General features: G+C 44.4%; 1 protein-coding gene across 12 annotated transcripts in view; it reads left to right on the top strand.

Moving 5' to 3' along the window:
* The window catches only part of LOC135525800 (hypoxia-inducible factor 1-alpha-like), a 40,247-nt gene extending 29,367 nt beyond the window's left edge, over positions 1–10,880 (top strand). For 8 of the 12 annotated variants that reach the window (XM_064953681.1, XM_064953673.1, XM_064953671.1 and 5 more), the window contains 11 exons: positions 3,639–3,723; positions 4,047–4,362; positions 4,665–4,771; positions 4,886–5,033; positions 5,202–5,518; positions 5,626–5,765; positions 5,945–6,067; positions 7,456–7,715; positions 7,825–7,927; positions 8,061–8,166; positions 9,789–10,880. In XM_064953681.1, coding sequence (XP_064809753.1) covers positions 3,639–3,723; positions 4,047–4,362; positions 4,665–4,771; positions 4,886–5,033; positions 5,202–5,518; positions 5,626–5,765; positions 5,945–6,067; positions 7,456–7,715; positions 7,825–7,927; positions 8,061–8,166; positions 9,789–9,964 — 1,881 coding nt within the window. In that variant the 3' untranslated portion in view covers positions 9,965–10,880. The remainder of the gene's footprint in view (positions 1–3,638; positions 3,724–4,046; positions 4,363–4,664; positions 4,772–4,885; positions 5,034–5,201; positions 5,519–5,625; positions 5,766–5,944; positions 6,068–7,455; positions 7,716–7,824; positions 7,928–8,060; positions 8,167–9,788) is intronic. The other 4 variants (XM_064953682.1, XM_064953676.1, XM_064953674.1 and 1 more) reach the window with 1 other exon arrangement.
* The last annotated feature ends 6,775 nt before the right edge of the window (positions 10,881–17,655 follow it).

The raw sequence follows: 17,655 nt of genomic DNA, 5'->3' as shown, positions 1-17,655 counted from the left end.
TCGAGGTTCGGTAGGATTGGCAGTTTTACGAGGGTATGTTTGGCAGCATGAGTGAAGGATGCTTTGTTGCAAAATAGTAAGCCGATTCTTCTAGATTTAAATTTGGATTGGAGATGTTTAACTTCTTTGGGATAGGGGGCAGCATTTTCACTTTTGGATGAGTAGCGTGCCCAGACTGAACTGCCTCCTACTCAGTCCCAGATGCTAATATATGCATATTATTAGTAGTATTGGATAGAAAACACTCTGAAGTTTCTAAAACTGTTTCTAAAACTGATGTCTGTGAGTATAACAACTCATATGGCAGGCAAAAACCTGGAAAAACATCCAAACAGGAAGTGGGAAATCTGAGGTTTGTAGTTTTTGAACTCAGGCCCTATCGAATTCACAGTGGGATATGGGTTATTTTGCACTTCCTAAGGCTTCCACTAGATGTCAACCTTCTTTAGAACATTGTTTCAGGCTGCTCCTGTGAAGGGGGGCCAGATGAGAGCTGTTTGACTCAGGGGTCTGCCAGCAGCCTTGTTCTCAGTTACGCACATTTCACAGGTATTTCTCGTTCCATTGCTTTTCTACAGGAAATGGAATTCTCCGGTTGGAACATTATTGAACATTTATGATAAAAACATCCTTAAGATTGATTCTATACTTAGTTTGACAAGTTTCTTCAACCTGTAATATAACTTATTGAACCTTCCGTCCGACTGGACTAGATCAAGCTTTTGGATTAGTTTACCGAAAGCCCTAACAAAAGAAGCTATTTGGACATAAATGGACATAAATGATGGACATTATCGAGCAAAACAAAAATTTATTGTGGATCTGTGATTCCTGGGAGTGCATTCTGATGAAGATCATCAAAGGTAAGTGAATATTTATAATGCTATTTATGACTAATGTTGACTACCCAACATGGCGTATATTTCTCTGGCTGGTTTGGGCTCTGAGCGCCGTTCTCAGATTATGCTTTTTCCATAAAGATTTTTTGAAATCTGACACCGCGGTTGCATTAAGGAGAAGTGTATCTAAAGTTCCATGCATAACACTTGAATTTTCATCAACATTTACAGTGGGCAGAACAAGTATTTGATACACTGCTGATTTTGCAGGTTTTCCTACTTACAAAGCTTGTAGAGGTCTGTAATTTTTATCATAGGTACACTTCAACTGTGAGAGACGTAAATCCAGGACAAAACAAAAATCCAGAAATCACATTGTATGATTTTTAAGTAATTAATTTGCATTTTATTGCATGACATAAGTATTTGATACATCAGAAAAGCAGAACCAAATATTTGTTACAGAAAACTTTGTTTGCAATTACAGAGATCATACGTTTCCTGTAGTTCTTGACCAGCTTTTCACACACTGCAGCAGGGATTTTGGCCCTCTCCTACATACAGACCTTCTCCACATCCTTCAAGTTTTGGGGCTGTTGCTGGGAAATACGGACTTTCAGCCTACCAAAGATTTTCTATTGGGTTCAGGTCTGGAGACTGGCTAGGCCACTCCAGGGCCTTGAGATACTTCTTACGGAGCCACTCCTTAGTTGCCCTGGCTGTGTGTTTCGGGTCGTTGTCATGCTGGAAGACCCAGCCACGACCCATCTTCAATGCTCTTACTGAGGGAAGGAGGTTGTTGGCCAAGATCTCGCGATACATGGCCCCATCCATCCCATCCTCCCCTCAATACAGTGCAGTCGTCCTGTCTCCTTTGCAGAAAAGCATCCCCAAAGAATGCTGTTTCCACCTCCATGCTTCACGGTTGGGATGTTGTTCTTGGGGTTGTACTCATCCTTCTTCCTCCAAACACGGCGAGTGGAGTTTAGACCAAAAAGCTCTATTTTTGTCTCATCAGACCACATTCCTCTCTCTCATTCCTCATCTGGATCATCCAGATGGTCATTGGCAAACTTCAGACGGGCCTGGACATGTGCTGGCTTGAGCAGGGGGACCTTGCGTGCGCTGCAGGATTTTAATCCATGACGGCGTAGTGTGTTACTAATGGTTTTCTTTGAGACTGTGGTCCCAGCTCTCTTCAGGTCATTGACCAGGTCCTGCCGTGTAGTTCTGGGCTGATCCCTCACCTTCCTCATGTTCATTGATGCCCCACGACGTGAGATCTTGCATGGAGCCCCAGACCGAGGGTGATTGACCGTCATCTTGAACTTCTTCCATTTTCTAATAATTGCGCCAACAGTTGTTGCCTTCTCACCAAGCTGCTTGCCTATTGTCCTGTAGCCCATCCCAGCCTTGTGCAGGTCTACAATTTTATCCCTGATGTCCTTACACAGCTCTCTGGTCTTGGCCATTGTGGAGAGGTTGGAGTCTGTTTTGATTGAGTGTGTGGACTGGTGTCTTTTATACAGGTAACGAGTTCAAACAGGTGCAGTTAATACATGTAATGAGTGGAGAACAGGAGGGCTTCTTAAAGAAAAACTAACAGGTCTGTGAGAGCTGGAATTCTTACAGGTTGGTTGGTGATCAAATACTTATGTCATGCAAATTAATTACTTAAAAATCATACAATGTGATATAGATCTGTAGCAGTTTGGGTCAAGAGTGTCACCCCCTTTTGAAGAGGGGGATGACCGTGACAGCTTTCTAATCTTTGGGGATCTCAGACGATATGAAAGAGGTTGAACAGGCTAGTAATAGGGGTTGCAACAATTTCGGCAGATCATTTTTAGAAAGTGAAGGTCCAGATTGTCTAGCCCAGCTGATTTGTAGTGGTCCAGATTTCGCAGCTCTTTCAGAACATCAGCTATCTGGGTTTGGGTGAAGGAGAAATGGGGGAGGCTCTGGCAAGTTGCTGTGGGGGGTGCGGTGCTGTTGACAGGGGTAGGGGTAGCCAGGTGGAAAGCATGGCCAGCTGTAGAGAAATGACCGTGTTCCCTAGCCTCAGTGCAGTGGGCAGCTGGGAGGAGGTGCTCTTATTCTCCATGGACTTTACAGTGTCCCAGAACCTTTTGGAGTTTGCGCTACAGGATGCAAATTTCTGTTTGATAAATCCGGAGACAGGTGTTTTATACAACAGCCGTATGTTTTCTTTTCGACTCTGTCTGCATATTTGCAGTCAAACGCGTTGTTGTCATACTCAAATTCCACCGTGCATCCCACTAATTTCAAAACTCGATCCTTTGGAAAGTGGAGAACAACACCTTTGCAGTTCTACTACATGATATCTATCAAAAAAGTTGCGCCTTAGAAAGGATTACCAACACGTACTGACCAGCTCATATTACAGACAGAAGCGTGCTACATGGCAGACCAATCCGGACTCATCTCTCGGCTTGTCCAGCCCACCCATTATCTCAGCCAATATTGGCTAGTGGGAAGGTTCCTGTCTTTCTGTGGCTAAACCAACTAGGCTCGTAACATATAACAATAACATTTGTATTTACAGATGGCATACAAGTTTGTTATTAAGGCACATGAAAGTCCACATGTTCGAGATTGGAATTTCTGCCCAAAAAAACGTATTTAGATTTTTATAAAAAGTTTACTTTCAAATGGCTCTCCTGTGAAGTAGTAATGGATGACATATGCCTAGTTTCCTGAAATTAGTCACATTTGCTGTTCTTTCCTTGACATGAATATGTTATTTCTAAACATCCTTCCTCTTCTGTCCATGTGCAGTTTGACCTGACAGGACTTAGTGTGTTTGAGTACACACACCCCTGTGACCACGAGGAGCTAAGGGAGATCCTGGTACACAGAACAGGTGAGACCCGTCCCTGTGAAAACACACTCAAACTAAAGGTTCCTACTGAGAATAGACTCTGCTACACACAGCACTCTGGAATATCAGTGTAAAAAGTAGTGTGGGGCTCAATTTAGCAGCTCCAAGCAAAAGTTGGAGCCTGTAGAAGTAGTTATCATTTCCCACTCCAGCCCTGAGGTCAGGGTGATTAGTGGGCTACTGTCTTTTCCCTTGGTATTCACTCTGCTTCACTGGCACCATTCCTTTTTTGTACATCGCACCAACACTAAATGTAATTGTTTATTTAGTAACCTTAACCTTCTCTCTCTCCTCTGCCTGGTCAGGGACCTCTAAAAAGTCCAAGGGACCAAACACAGAGCGCAGCTTCTTCCTGCGGATGAAATGTACCCTCACCAGCAGGGGGCGCACTGTCAATGTCAAATCATCCACCTGGAAGGTTCTCCACTGCTCAGGCCATGTGCGAGTCCATGAAGCCCCAACTGAGCAGAGCCCCATTGGGCACAAGGAGCTGCCCGTCTCCTACCTGGTGCTAGTCTGTGACCCCATCCCCCACCCCTCCAACATCGAGGCGCCATTGGACACCAAGACCTTCCTCAGCCGCCACACACTGGACATGAAGTTCACCTATTGTGACGAGAGGTGAAACTGAGACCTACCATTCCGCTGACTTCAGCACCAGCATGAATAATGTAGTAGAAGAATACTGAATCTAACACAAAGCTTTACTCAATATAAGAATAAGGGATATTGTTTTAAGAATATATGTTGCGTTAGATTTTTTTCCTTGAAATGTTAAATGACTTGTATTCATACAAAGATGTGATTTAAAATAATAGGTAGCTCCTGAATGTAGTGCCACAGATCCACCTTGTGTACAATAGATTGAATGGCACTCCAGTAAGCAGCAGGATTAACCTGTCCCCTAACTCTGTGTTGTCCAGGATCACTGAGCTGATGGGCTATGATCCAGAGGACCTGTTAAATCGCTCTGTGTATGAGTACTATCATGCCTTGGATGCAGACTACCTCACTAAGACCCATCACAACTGTAAGCATCCCCACATAAATAAGTATGTAATATATTGTTGACGTACTAGGTAGCTACTTGCAGTCTCTCTTTCCTCTTCTCTCACCCTTTTCTTCTTTCTTTGGCTCTCTCCAGTGTTTGTCAAGGGCCAGGTGAGCACAGGCCAGTACCGCATGCTGGCTAAGATAGGTGGCTTTGTGTGGGTGGAGACTCAGGCAACTGTTATCTACAACAACAAGAACTCCCAGCCCCAGTGTGTTGTCTCTGTCAACTTTGTGCTCAGGTACCGTCATGGTCTACGTAGTGTGTTAGAGGCTAGTTTGATCAGGGGTTTAAACTGTCTGGTGGACTGACTCCACTGGGTTCTGACTCAACCAATCAATCAGATTTTCCCTTTGTAAGGTGGAGTAAGACATGATATGTAACTGTTTTTGTCTCCTTCTTGCTCCAGTGGCATTGAGGAGGAGAAGATGGTGCTGTCTCTGGAGCAGACTGAGGACATGAGGTCTGTAAAGAAGGAGCTGGTGGAGGAGGAAGAGGACGAGGGCTCAGAGGCAGAGGTGTCCCCTGTGCTCCTGAAGGAGGAGAAGGTGGATGTGATTAAGCTGTTCACCCAGGCAATGGAGGCCCAGCCGCTGGCCAGCCTGTATGACAGACTGAAGGAGGAACCAGAGGCCCTCACCCTTCTGGCCCCGGCCGCAGGAGACACCATCATCTCCCTGGACTTCAGCAGCCCCGGTCAGTACCCTGCCCTGCCTGGAGCTTTAGGTGAAAGTTACTTTTTAATGGAAGATTAACTTTATAATTAGTGATAAAGTCATGCTTTACTTTACTATCCCAAACTCATTCTGACCTCCTCTTTACTGTCCCTGCAGACTCTGACATCCTGCTGAAGGAGGTGCCTCTCTACAACGATGTGATGCTGCCCTCCACCAGTGACAAGCTGGCCCTGCCTCACTCTATGCTGCCACCCAATGAGCAGCCCCTGATCCCCAGCGCCTCAGTGGACACCAAGGCAGGTCCAGACTCCTTCAGAACCCCAGGCAGCCACAGCTCAACTGAGGCGACCAGGGATACCACGTCCAGATGGACCGCTTTTAAAACTGACAGTCAGGAAATCAATGGAAAGTTGCTATGTCAAAAATACTTATTTTCACAAATACTAGTCTTTAACCAATGTAATGTCCTCTGCAGCCTGACAGCCCGCTGAACTTCTGTTTTCCAATGGACTCTGACATCAGTGCTGCGCTGAAACTGGACCTGGTGGAAAGACTGTTTGCCATCGACACAGAACCCAAGACACCTTTCACCTCACAGGTATGTTACCTACAGTGCATTCGAAAAGTATTCAGAGACCCCTTGAAATTTCCCACATTTTGTTACGTGAGACTTATTTTAAAATGGATTACATCAAATATTTTCCTCATCAATCTACACAGAATAGCCCATAATGACAAAGTGAAAACAGGTTTTTAGACATTTTTGCAAATGTATTAATAAATAGTCAACACCTGTGGATGTATTTCAAGGCCTACCTTCAAAATCAGTGCCTCTTTGCTTGACATCATGGGAAAATCGAAAGAAATCAGCCGAGACTTCAGAAAAAATTGTAGACCTCCCACAAGTTTGGTTCATCTTTGGGAGCAATTTCCAAATGCCTGAAGGTACCACGTTCATCTATACAAATAGTATGGAAGTATAAACACCATAGGACCACACAGCCGTCATACCACTCAGGAAGGAGACACATTCTGTCTCTTAGAGATGAATGTACTTTGGTGCGAACAGTGCAAATCAATCCCAGAACAGCAAAGGACCTTGTGAAGATGTAGGAGGAAACAGGTATAAAGTCCACAGTAAAACGAGTACTATATCAACATAACCTGAAAGGCCGCTCAGCAAGGAAGAAGACACTGCTCCAAATCCGCCATAAAAAAGCCAGACTACAGTTTGCAACATGGTGACAAAGATAGTACCTTTTGGAGAAATGTCCTCTGGTTTGATGAAACAAAAATAGAACTGTTTGACTACAATGACCATCATTATGTTTGGAGGAAAAAGGGGGAGGCTGGCAAGCCGAACACCATCCCAACCGTGAAGCACAGGGATGGCAGCATCGTGTTGTGGGGGTGCTTTGCTGCAGGAAGGACTGGTGCCCTTCACAAAATAGATGGCATCATGAGGTAGGAAAATAATGTGGATATATTGAAGCAACATCTCAAGACATCAGTCAGGAAGTTAAAGCTTGGTCGTAAATGGGTCTTCCAAATGGACAATGACCCCAAGCATACTTCCAAAGTTGTGGCAAAATGGCTTAAGGACAACAGTCAAGGTATTGGAGTGGCCATCACAAAGCCCTGACCTCCATCCTATAGAGAATTTGTGGCCGGAACTGAAAAAGCGTGTGGTCACCAGAAAAATGTCATGAGCTTGGGTTACACACTATCAGTAGCTGGAGGAGGTAGTGAACAATATAAGGAAGAGACTGGGGTGGCAGTGGGATGCGTCCATCGTGGTACAATGGTGAACCTAATTGAAACGAGAATCGGCTGTTGTGTGGTTTAAATACTGTAGGCAGAGATGTAAGTGCTGTGATTCCATTCCACCACTTCCCTGAACTTGCGTGGATTCTAAACGTCTTTTAAAGGATATGACTTGATTCAGGTAAAATCTGATCTGACATATGTTATTGTTTCCCCCTGTAGGGCATGGAGGACCTGGATATGTTGGCTCCATACATCCCCATGGATGATGACTTCCAGCTGCGCACCCTGTCCCCAGAGGAGCCCCCATCGTGTGGCCCAGCCCAGCCCCTGGAGAGCTCTCCTCTGTGCTCTCCTCTGAACCTCACCCAGGATGTCCACAGCTACACTGATTCCCCCTTTAGTGCCCCAAGAAGCCGGACAGCTTCCCCAGCCCCGGAGCTGGCAGCGAGCCCTTACCCTGCCTCCTTACTCACCATGAGGTAAGTCCCACCACATACACACTCTCCTTCCAACTTACCCTTTACTCAAAACTAAAGCATATCAGTGTTTTCTGACTGCTGACATGGTGTGTGACTCTCTGTGCTCTAGGGAGCCTCAGATGAACAGAGAGATGTCCCTCAGGACACTGGCCACCCAGAACTCACAGCGCAAGAGAAAGTTGTCTCTGTCTCAGGCTGTCGGAATAGTAAATGTGTGTAGGACCTTTAGAAATGTTTTTTTTTGTGTCACATTATACATATTAAAAAATAAACATTTATCAGAGATATTCTGTTTGATAACATCTGGCATGTTCAGGGCTAATTTGAATATGTTATCTTTCTTAGGGGGCATTGCTCCAGGATCCTCCTGGGCCAGGTAAACAGCTCAAGGTGTCTGAGCTGGGCAGCTCTGAGGCTCCCTCCAACAGGACCATACTGCTCCTACCTACAGGTAGTTAGTCCTGGAATATACAATAGCCACGGCCTGACATTAAACGAATGTACAGTGCATTCGGAAAGAATTCAGACCCCTTGACCTTTTCCACATTTTGTTACGTTACAGCCTTAATCTAAAATGGATGAAATAAAATAAAAATACTCCGCAATCTACACACAATACCCCATAATGACAAAGCAAAAACGGGTTTTTAGAAATGTTTGCAGAAACAGAAATACCTTATTTACACAAGTATTCAGACCCTTTACTTTGAGACTTGAAATTGAGCTCAGGTACATCCTGTTTCCATTGATCATCCTTGAGATGTTTCTACAACTTGAATGGAGTCCACCTATGGTAAATTCCATTGATTTAACATGATTTGGCAAGGCACACACCTGTCTATATGAGGTCCCACAGTTGACAGTGCATGTCAGAGCAAAAACCAAGCCATGAGATCGAAGCAATTGTCCATAGAGCTCCAAGACAGGATTGTGTCGAGGCAAAGATCTGAGGAAAGGTACCAAAACATTTCTGCAGCATTGAAATTCCTCAAGAACACAGTGGCCTCATCATTCTTAAATTGAAGTAGTTTGGAACGACCAAGACTCTTCCTAGAGCTGGCAGTACGCCCAAACTGAGCAATCTGGGCAGAAGGGCCTTGGTCAGGGAAGTGACGAAGAACCCGATGGTCACTTCCAGAAGGACAACCATCTTTGCAGCACTCTACCGATCAGGCCTTTATGGTAGTGTGGCCAGACGGGACCCACTCCTCAGTAAAAGACACATGACAGCCAGCTTGGAATTTGCCACCTTCAGGACTCCGACCATGAGAAATAAGATTCTCTGGTCTGATGAAACCAAGATTGAGCTCTTTGGCCTGAATGCCAAGCGTCACGTCTGGAGTAAACCTGGCAACATTCCCTACGGTGAAGCATGGTGGTGGCAGCATCATGCTTTAGGGATGTTTTTCAGCGGCAGGGACTGGGAGACTCATCAGGATTGAGAGGAAGATGAACGGAGCAAAGTACAGAGAGTTCTTTGAAGAAAACCTGCTCCAGAGCGCTCAGGACCTCAGACTTGGGCGAAGGTTCACCTTCTAGCAGGACAAAGACCATAAGCACACCGCCAAGACAACACAGGAGTGGCTTCTGGGATAAGTCTCTGAATGTCTTTGAGTGGCCCAGCCAGAGCCTAGACTTGAACCCGATCAAACATCTCTGGAGAGACTTGACAATAGCTGTGCAGCAACGCTCCCCATCCAACCTGACAGAGCTTGAGAGGATCTGCCGAGAAGAATGGAAAAAACTCTGTAATCGCTGCCAAATGTGCTTCAACCAGGTACTGAGTAAAGGGTCTGAATACTTATGTAAATGTGATATGTCAGTTTTTTGTTTTTTATTAGCCCCAAAAAATATGTTTGAAATGTTTTTGCTTTGTCATTATGGGGCATTGTGTGTGTGTGTATATTGAGGGGGGGGGGAACAATTTAATCAATTTTAGAATGCGTCTGTTACCTAACAAAATGTGGAAAAAGTTAAGAGGTTTGAATTCTTTCCGAAGGCACTGTATGTGTTACATATAATTTACATGAAACAATGACACTAGTGTCCCTTATATTCTCTTGTTTCTCTTAGACCTGACAAGCTGCCTGCTTGGCATCTCCTCGGAGGGCAGCGGCTCACCCTTCACCCTTCCACAGCTGACCCGGTATGACTGTGAGGTTAATGCCCCCGTGGTGGGTCGCCAGCACCTGCTGCAGGGCGAGGATCTGCTGTGTGCCCTGGACCAAGTCAACTGCGTCAACGCTTAGCCTGCCCCCTGCTGGACCCGCTAGACACTAAAACTTCTCACTCCCTGTTCCCACCCACTGCCACTTTATTTGTCTCTGTGTGAGTTTGATATTATGCTTTGGCTGCCGTCTGCATCCACCAAGTGATCTCTGCAGCGTTCCACCTTGATGAATGTCATACAGAGTTGGTGTAAGGGATGTGGTAGTGTTAGCAGGTAGAGGCACGTAATTGTTTCTTTCTCGGGAGTCTAACAGCACACATATGGCACCTCCATGGATTGCTCTGTTGCCTGGTCTCCATGGAAACCGGCGGCGCTACTCCCAGCAGTGAATTGTAAGCTTTAATCGCACAGTTTATATTTTAAAAAATAAAATACGATTACCAGCAATATATATATATTACGGCTTTTTAAAAGTCGTTCTAATGGAATTTCAACCATTTTATTGAACTTTTCCCTCTGTATTCTTATGTCGTGTACAACGATAGTATATGGTCCAGAAGGCTGAGTTCATTGGATGTTATATCCCCATTACTGGTTACCAGTATTTTAGGCATAAGTGTGTGTTTGTTACTGTGCATTGACCAGGGGAACTTTCCGAGATGTCTTAAAGCCTTGTCATGAGTAATAAAATACATGTGGAAAGGTGTAATTGGAACTAAATCCAGTGTTTGTTTTTAACAATGGAGGATTCGTCACTCAGCTTGATCATGTATTTCATATTTTTAGTCGAGACTCAAACACTTCATTTAGAATTTAGTGACGTGTGTCATATGATCATCATTTTACCAGTATAGTTATCTCATCATTAGTAGCAAGCAAGTGTTATGCTTGCATAACTGTTTTCTCTCTTTTTTGTCTGTTTTATGGCATTGGTCCACATACTGCAGTGTTGTCATGCTTCCTGTTGCTGTGTAAAATAAAACTTAATTATTCTTCTTTTTTGCCTTGTTTAAAACATAAATACACTGCTCAAAAAAATAAAGGGAACACTAAAATAACACATCCTAGATCTGAATGAAATATTCATATTAAATACTTTTTTCTTTACATAGTTGAATGTGCTGACAACAAAATCACGCAAAAACTATCAATGGAAATCAAATTTATCAACCCATGGAGGTCTGGATTTGGAGTCACTCAAAATTAAAGTGGAAAACCACACTTCAGGCCTTAAAACAAGTCAAAATGAGGCTCAGTAGTGTGTGTGGCCTCCATGTGCCTGTATGACCTCCCTACAACGCCTGGGTATGCTCCTGATGAGGTGGCGGATGGTCTCCTGAGGGATCTCCTCCCAGACCTGGACTAAAGCATCCGCCAACTTCTGGACAGTCTGTAGTGCAACAGACTGTTGGTGGATGGAGCGAGACAATATGTCCCAGATGTGCTCAATTGGATTCAGGTCTGGGGAACGGGCGGGCCAGTCCATAGCATCAATGCCTTCCTCTTGCAGGAGCTGCTGACACACTCCAGCCACATGAGGTCTAGCATTGTCTTGCATTAGGAGGAACCCAGGGCCAACCGCACCAGCATATGGTCTCACAAGGGGTCTGAGGATCTCATCTCGGTACCTAATGGCAGTCAGGCTACCTCTGGCGAGCACATGGAGGGCTGTGCGGCCCCCCCCAAAGAATTGCCACACCATGACTTGCACAAAGGCGGAGGTAGCGGTCCTGCTGCTGGGTTGTTGCCCTCCTACGGCCTCCACGTCTCCTGATGTACTGACCTGTCTCCTGGTAGCGCCTCCATGCTCTGGACACTACGCTGACAGACACAGCAAACCTTGCCACAGCTCGCATTGTTGTCCCATCCTGGATGAGCTGCACTACCTGAGCCACTTGTGTGGGTTGTAGACTCCATCTCATGCTACCACTAGAGTGAAAGCACCGCCAGCATTCAAAAGTGACCAAATCATCAGCCAGGAAGCATAGGAACTGAGAAGTGGTCTGTTGTCATCACCTGCAGAACCACTCCTTTATTGGGGGTCTCTTGATAATTGCCTATAATTTCCACCTGTTGTCTATTCCATTTGCACAACAGCATGTGAAATTTATTGTCAATCAGTGTTGCTTCCTAAGTGGACAGCTTGATTTCACAGAATTGCGAATGACTTGGAGTTTATTTTTTTGAGCAGTGTATATTCTGTGTCATGTCATGGAATATTGTGGTATCAATATAAACATGAATTCTTCACTCCAACAGAAGAATCCTGCAGTCAAATTAAAATTAGATAACAAGGACAAAACTCTATTTGATTGGTACATACACAAATGTTGACACGTTTTCTGTAAGTCTTCACAAGGTTTTCACACACTGTTGCTGGTATTTTGGCCCATTCCTTCATGCAGGTCTCCTCTAGAGCAGTGATGTTTTGGGGCTGTTGCTAGGCAACACGGACTTTCAACTCCCTCCAAAGATTTTCTATGGGGTTGAGATCTGGAGACTGGCTAGGCCACTCCAGTAGCTGGAAATGCTTCTTACGAAGCCACATTCTTCGTTGCCCGGGCGGTGCGTTTGGGATCATTGTCATAATGAAAGACCCAGCCACGTTTCATCTTCAATGCCCTTGCTGATGGAAGGAGGTGTTCACTCAAAATCTCACGATACATGGTCCCATTCTTTCCTTTACACGGATCAGTCTTCCTGGTCCCTTTGCAGAAAAACAGCCCCAATGCATGATGTTTCCATCCCCATGCTTCACAGTAGGTATGGTGTTCTTTGGATGCAACTCAGCATTCTTTGTCCTCCAAACACGACGAGTTGAGTTTTTACCAAAACGTTCTATTTTGGTTTCTTCTGACCATATGACATTCTCCCAATCTTCTTCTGGATCATCCAAATGCTCTCTAGCAAACTTCAGACGGGCCTGGACATGTACTGGCTTAAGCAGGGGAACACGTCTGGCACTGCAGGATTTGAGTCCATGGCGGCGTAGTGTGTTACTGATGGTAGGCTTTGTTACTTTGATCCCAGCTCTCTACAGATCATTCACTAGGTCCCACCGTGTGGTTCTGAGATTTTTGCTCACCGTTCTTGTGATCATTTTGACCCCACGGGGCGAGATCTTGCGTGGAGCTCCAGATCGAGGGAGATTATCAGTCGTCTTGTATGTCTTCCATTTCCTAATAATTGCTCCCACAGTTGATTTCTTCAAACCAAGCTGCTTACCTATTGCAGATGCAGTCTTCCCAGCCTGGTGCAGGTCTACAATTTTGTTTCTGGTGTCCTTTGACAGCTCTTTGGTCTTGGCCATAGTGGAGTTTGGAGTGTGACTGTTTGAGGTTGTGGACAGGTGTCTTTTATACTGATAACAAGTTCAAACAGGTGCCATTAATGCAGGTAACGAGTGGAGGACAGAGGAGCCTCTTAAAGAAGAAGTTACAGGTCTGTGAGAGCCAGAAATCTTGCTTGTTTGTAGGTGACCAAATACTTATTTTCCACCCTAATTTTCAAATAAATTCATAAAAAATCCTACAATGTGATTTTCTGGATTTTTTTCTTCTCATTTTGTCTGTCATAGTTGAAGTGTACCTATGATGAAAATTACAGGCCTCTCTCATCTTTTTAAGTGGGAGAACTTGCACAATTGGTGGCTGACTAAATACTTTTTTTGCCCCACTGTACAGTGGCAAGAAAAAGTATGTGAACCCTTTGGGATTACCTGGATTTGTGCATAAATTGGTCATCAAATTTGATCTGATTTTCATCTAAGTCACAACAATAGACAAAAATAGTAATCTTAAACTAAAAACACACTATTGTATTTTTTTGTCTATATTGAATACATAATTTAAACATTCACAGTGTAGGTTGGGAAAAGTATGTGAACCCCTTGGCTAATGACTTCTCCAAAAGCTAATTGTAATCAGGAGACAGCTAACCTGGAGTCCAATCAATGAGACGAGATTGGAGATGTTAGTTAGACCTGCCTTGCCCTATAAAAAACATTCACAAAATTTGAGTTTGCTATTCACAAGAAGCATTGCCTGATGTGAACCATGCCTCGAACAAAAGAGATCTCAGAAGACCTAAGATTAAGAATTGTTTAAGCTGGAAAGGGTTACAAAAGTATCTCTAAAAGCCTTGATGTTCATCAGTCCACGGTAAAACAAATTGTCTATAAATGGCGAAAGTTCAGCACTGTTGCTACTCTCCCTAGGAATGGCCTTCCTGCAAAGATGACTGCAAGAGCACAGTGCAGAATGCTCAATGAGGTTAAGAAGAATCCTAGAGTGTCAGCCAAAGACTTACAGAAATCTCTGGAACATGCTAACATCTCTGTTGACGAGTCTACAATATGTAAAACACTGAACAAGAATGGTGCTCAGGGAAGACACCACAGAAGAAGACACTGCTGTGCCTAAAAACGTTTGCAAACGTGCACCTGGTGTTCCACAGCGCTACTGGCAGAATATTCTGTGGAACAGATGAAACTACAGTTGAGTTGTTTGGAAGGAACACACAACACTGTGTGGAGAAAAAAAGGCACAGCACACCAACATCAAAACCTCATCACAACGGTAAAGTATGGTGGAGGGAGCATCATGGTTTGGGGCTGCTTTGCTGCCTCAGGGCCTGGACAGCTTGCTATCATCCACAGAAAAACTTGGGATTTAATTTATCAAGACATTTTGCAGGAGAATGTTAGGCTGTCTGTCCCCCAATTGAAGCTCAACAGAAGTTGGGTGACACAACAGGACAACGTCCGAAACACAGACGTAAATCAACAACAGAAGAAAATACACCTTCTGGAGTGGCCAGTCAGAGTCCTGACCTCAACCCATTTTGAGATGCTGTGGCATGACCTCGAGAAAACGGTTCACACCAGACATCCCAAGAATACAAAACGGTTTCATTTCAGCAATAAAGAGGAATGGTCCAAAATTCCTCCTGACCATTGTGCATTTCTGATCGGCAACTACAGAAAATGTTTGGTTGAGGTTACTGCTGCCAAAGAAGGGTCAACCAGTTATTAAATCCAAAGGCTCACATACCTTTTCCACCCTGCACTGTGAATGTTTACACGGTGTGGTCAATAAAGACATGAAAATGTATAATTGTTTGTGTTATTAGTTTAAGAAGACTGTTTGTCTATTGTTGTGACCTAGATGAAGAACAGATCACATTTTATGACCAATTTATGCAGAAATCCTGGTATTTTCAAAGGGTTCACATACTTTTTCTTGCCACTGTAATTAATATGCATGTCAGTCTCTCTTGGCTAAGAAACATACACCGACACTATAAGAAACATACACAGACACTTATTACACCAGGAGTCTTTTTACAGTCCCCAAACAAATTCAAGAAAGTGTACAGTATTATATAGAGACATCATTGCATGGAACCTCCATCTCATATTGCGCAAATTAAAAGCAAACCTGGTTTCAAAAAACAGATAAAGCAACACCTCACGGCAGAACGCCTCTCCCCTATTTGACCTAGATAGTTTGTGTGTATGTATTGATATGTAGGCTATATGTGCCTTTAAATTTTCTTTTGGATGTAGTTCTGTCCTTGAGTTGTTCTTGTCTATTAATATTCTGTATTATGTTATGCTTCATGTTTTGAGTGGACCCTATGAAGAGTAGCTACTGGTTTCGCAACAGCTAATGGGGATCCTAATAAAATAACCAAATACAAAATTCCCATGTTTATACACAGGACCAAGGGTACCATGCAGTACTGTTATTACTACTTTATGGCATAAAGAGTATAAGGACACATTTCATGTCCTTGGTCTCAGCACTCCATTCCAATGGTAACTGTTGAAACTATCACTAACTGAAAACATTTTAAATGTTTATATTGTTATCTTGTTCTGTTCTAAATTCATTTGTTTTCATATATGTATGGAATATGAGACATATTTACTATATTTTATTCCAACAGATAAAAATGCAATATGAAAGGACTAGTTTCTGTGACCTGCACAATGTTCATGTATTTATTTGAACTCATAGAGTGACATGGAATATCATTTTCATTTAGCATTAGAAACACTCAATGTATGCTCTAAGTGGCCAAGGTCTACGCGTCTAGATGCTGGTGAGAGTGGAGGCAGGTGGCTTCTCGGTGAGTTATTTTGTTCAGTGTGTTTCCTATTAACCTTGCAAAATAATGTAATAATGGTTTTACCCTATTAGGTGACCGGAGCTGTCCACTGAAAACGTGGCTTCTCACTCCCTTTGTCGATCTCTGAACAGGACAGGAAGTGCGCTACAATCTGGCGCATGGCAGAACAAGGTCGGTTGTGGAGCGCACCATAACTTATTAGAAACACAAAAGTTTAATTTAAAATGGGTTAACTTAAAGCAACATATACCAACATTTTATTGAAATTGCACACCCAAAAGGTTTTGGCCAAATAGCTGAAAACAGTTAATTTCGGTTACAGAGATGTCACCTTGAAACTTGTTAATTTTGAATCAATGCTGGTGTAAACGAATGAAATCAGCTGATTCCTATCATTTCCACTGGCATTGCCACAAAATGCGAACAGATTTCAAGGGGACTTCTCATTAACTGAAGTGCAAGTTTATTTGACAAGAATGTTGGGCATGATATTGAAATGGATGAGAAGATTAGAATGGACCCCCAAGAGCCTCCTAACCCATCATCTAATGGAGCACCTGCCCCGGGTGATGCAGTGAGGTGGCGGCAGCTCATACAGAGATTGGTGGTAAGAAACAGAATGCTAGACAATATACAAAGCATAGGTTTTTAATTCATGTTGTGGGAAACGTTCAACAATTGCATTATGTAAATGAATCAAACCCCTTCATATTCTTCCGAGTTCAGTCACAATCTGCCCAACCCGTTCTGGTTTTGCAGGACTGAGGTGGTCAGCATGCGAAATGTGGACGCAGTCATGGATGGACCATCGACACTTATAGCCAAACCTGGATAGCATTCCTGGCACCTGCTGATTTGGGAGCCTCATGCACTTTATCCCTGTGTGGAGGGTGCACGGGCTGCAACGCAGCTTCCCTTGGTGGAGGGGGCACGTTCACCTGGCGCACGGGCTGCAGAGCAGCTTCCCTTGGTGGAGGGGGCACGTTCACCTGGCGCACGGGCTGCAGAGCAGCTTCCCTTGGTGGAGGGGGCACGTTCACCTGGCGCACGGGCTGCAGAGCAGCTTCCCTTGGTGGAGGGGGCACGTTCACCTGGCGCACGGGCTGCAGAGCAGCTTCCCTTGGTGGAGGGGGCACGTTCACCTGGCGCACGGGCTGCAGAGCAGCTTCCCTTGGTGGAGGGGCACGTTCACCTGGCGCACGGGCTGCAACGCAGCTTCCCTTGGTGGAGGGGGCACGTTCACCTGGCGCACGGGCTGCAGAGCAGCTTCCCTTGGTGGAGGGGGCACGTTCACCTGGCGCACGGGCTGCAGAGCAGCTTCCCCCGTTCCTATGTGAATAACATAATATAATAAAATAGTGTGCATGTCTTGTATATTAAGTACTGACAATCAAGTTTCACATTCTCTTAATTACTTACCGAGATCAAGTGATGCAGACGTGGGGGTTTCGCGTGCCGACTTCATTGTTTCCGATGTTACTGCTAAACGATGTAGAAGTTAGGATTAACCCCCCCCCCCAACTTTTCAGTATGCAAATCCAAAGTTTCATCAGATGTTCAGTTGGCTGGTCTCAGACGATCCCGCAGGTGAAGAAGCCTGATGTGGAGGTCCTGGGCCGGCATGGTTACATATGGTCT

Source organism: Oncorhynchus masou, chromosome 32, assembly GCF_036934945.1.
Source record: "Oncorhynchus masou masou isolate Uvic2021 chromosome 32, UVic_Omas_1.1, whole genome shotgun sequence".
NCBI lineage: Eukaryota > Metazoa > Chordata > Actinopteri > Salmoniformes > Salmonidae > Oncorhynchus > Oncorhynchus masou.
The sequence above is the reverse complement of the archived record's forward strand: the minus strand, read 5'-3'. Positions and strand labels throughout refer to the sequence as shown.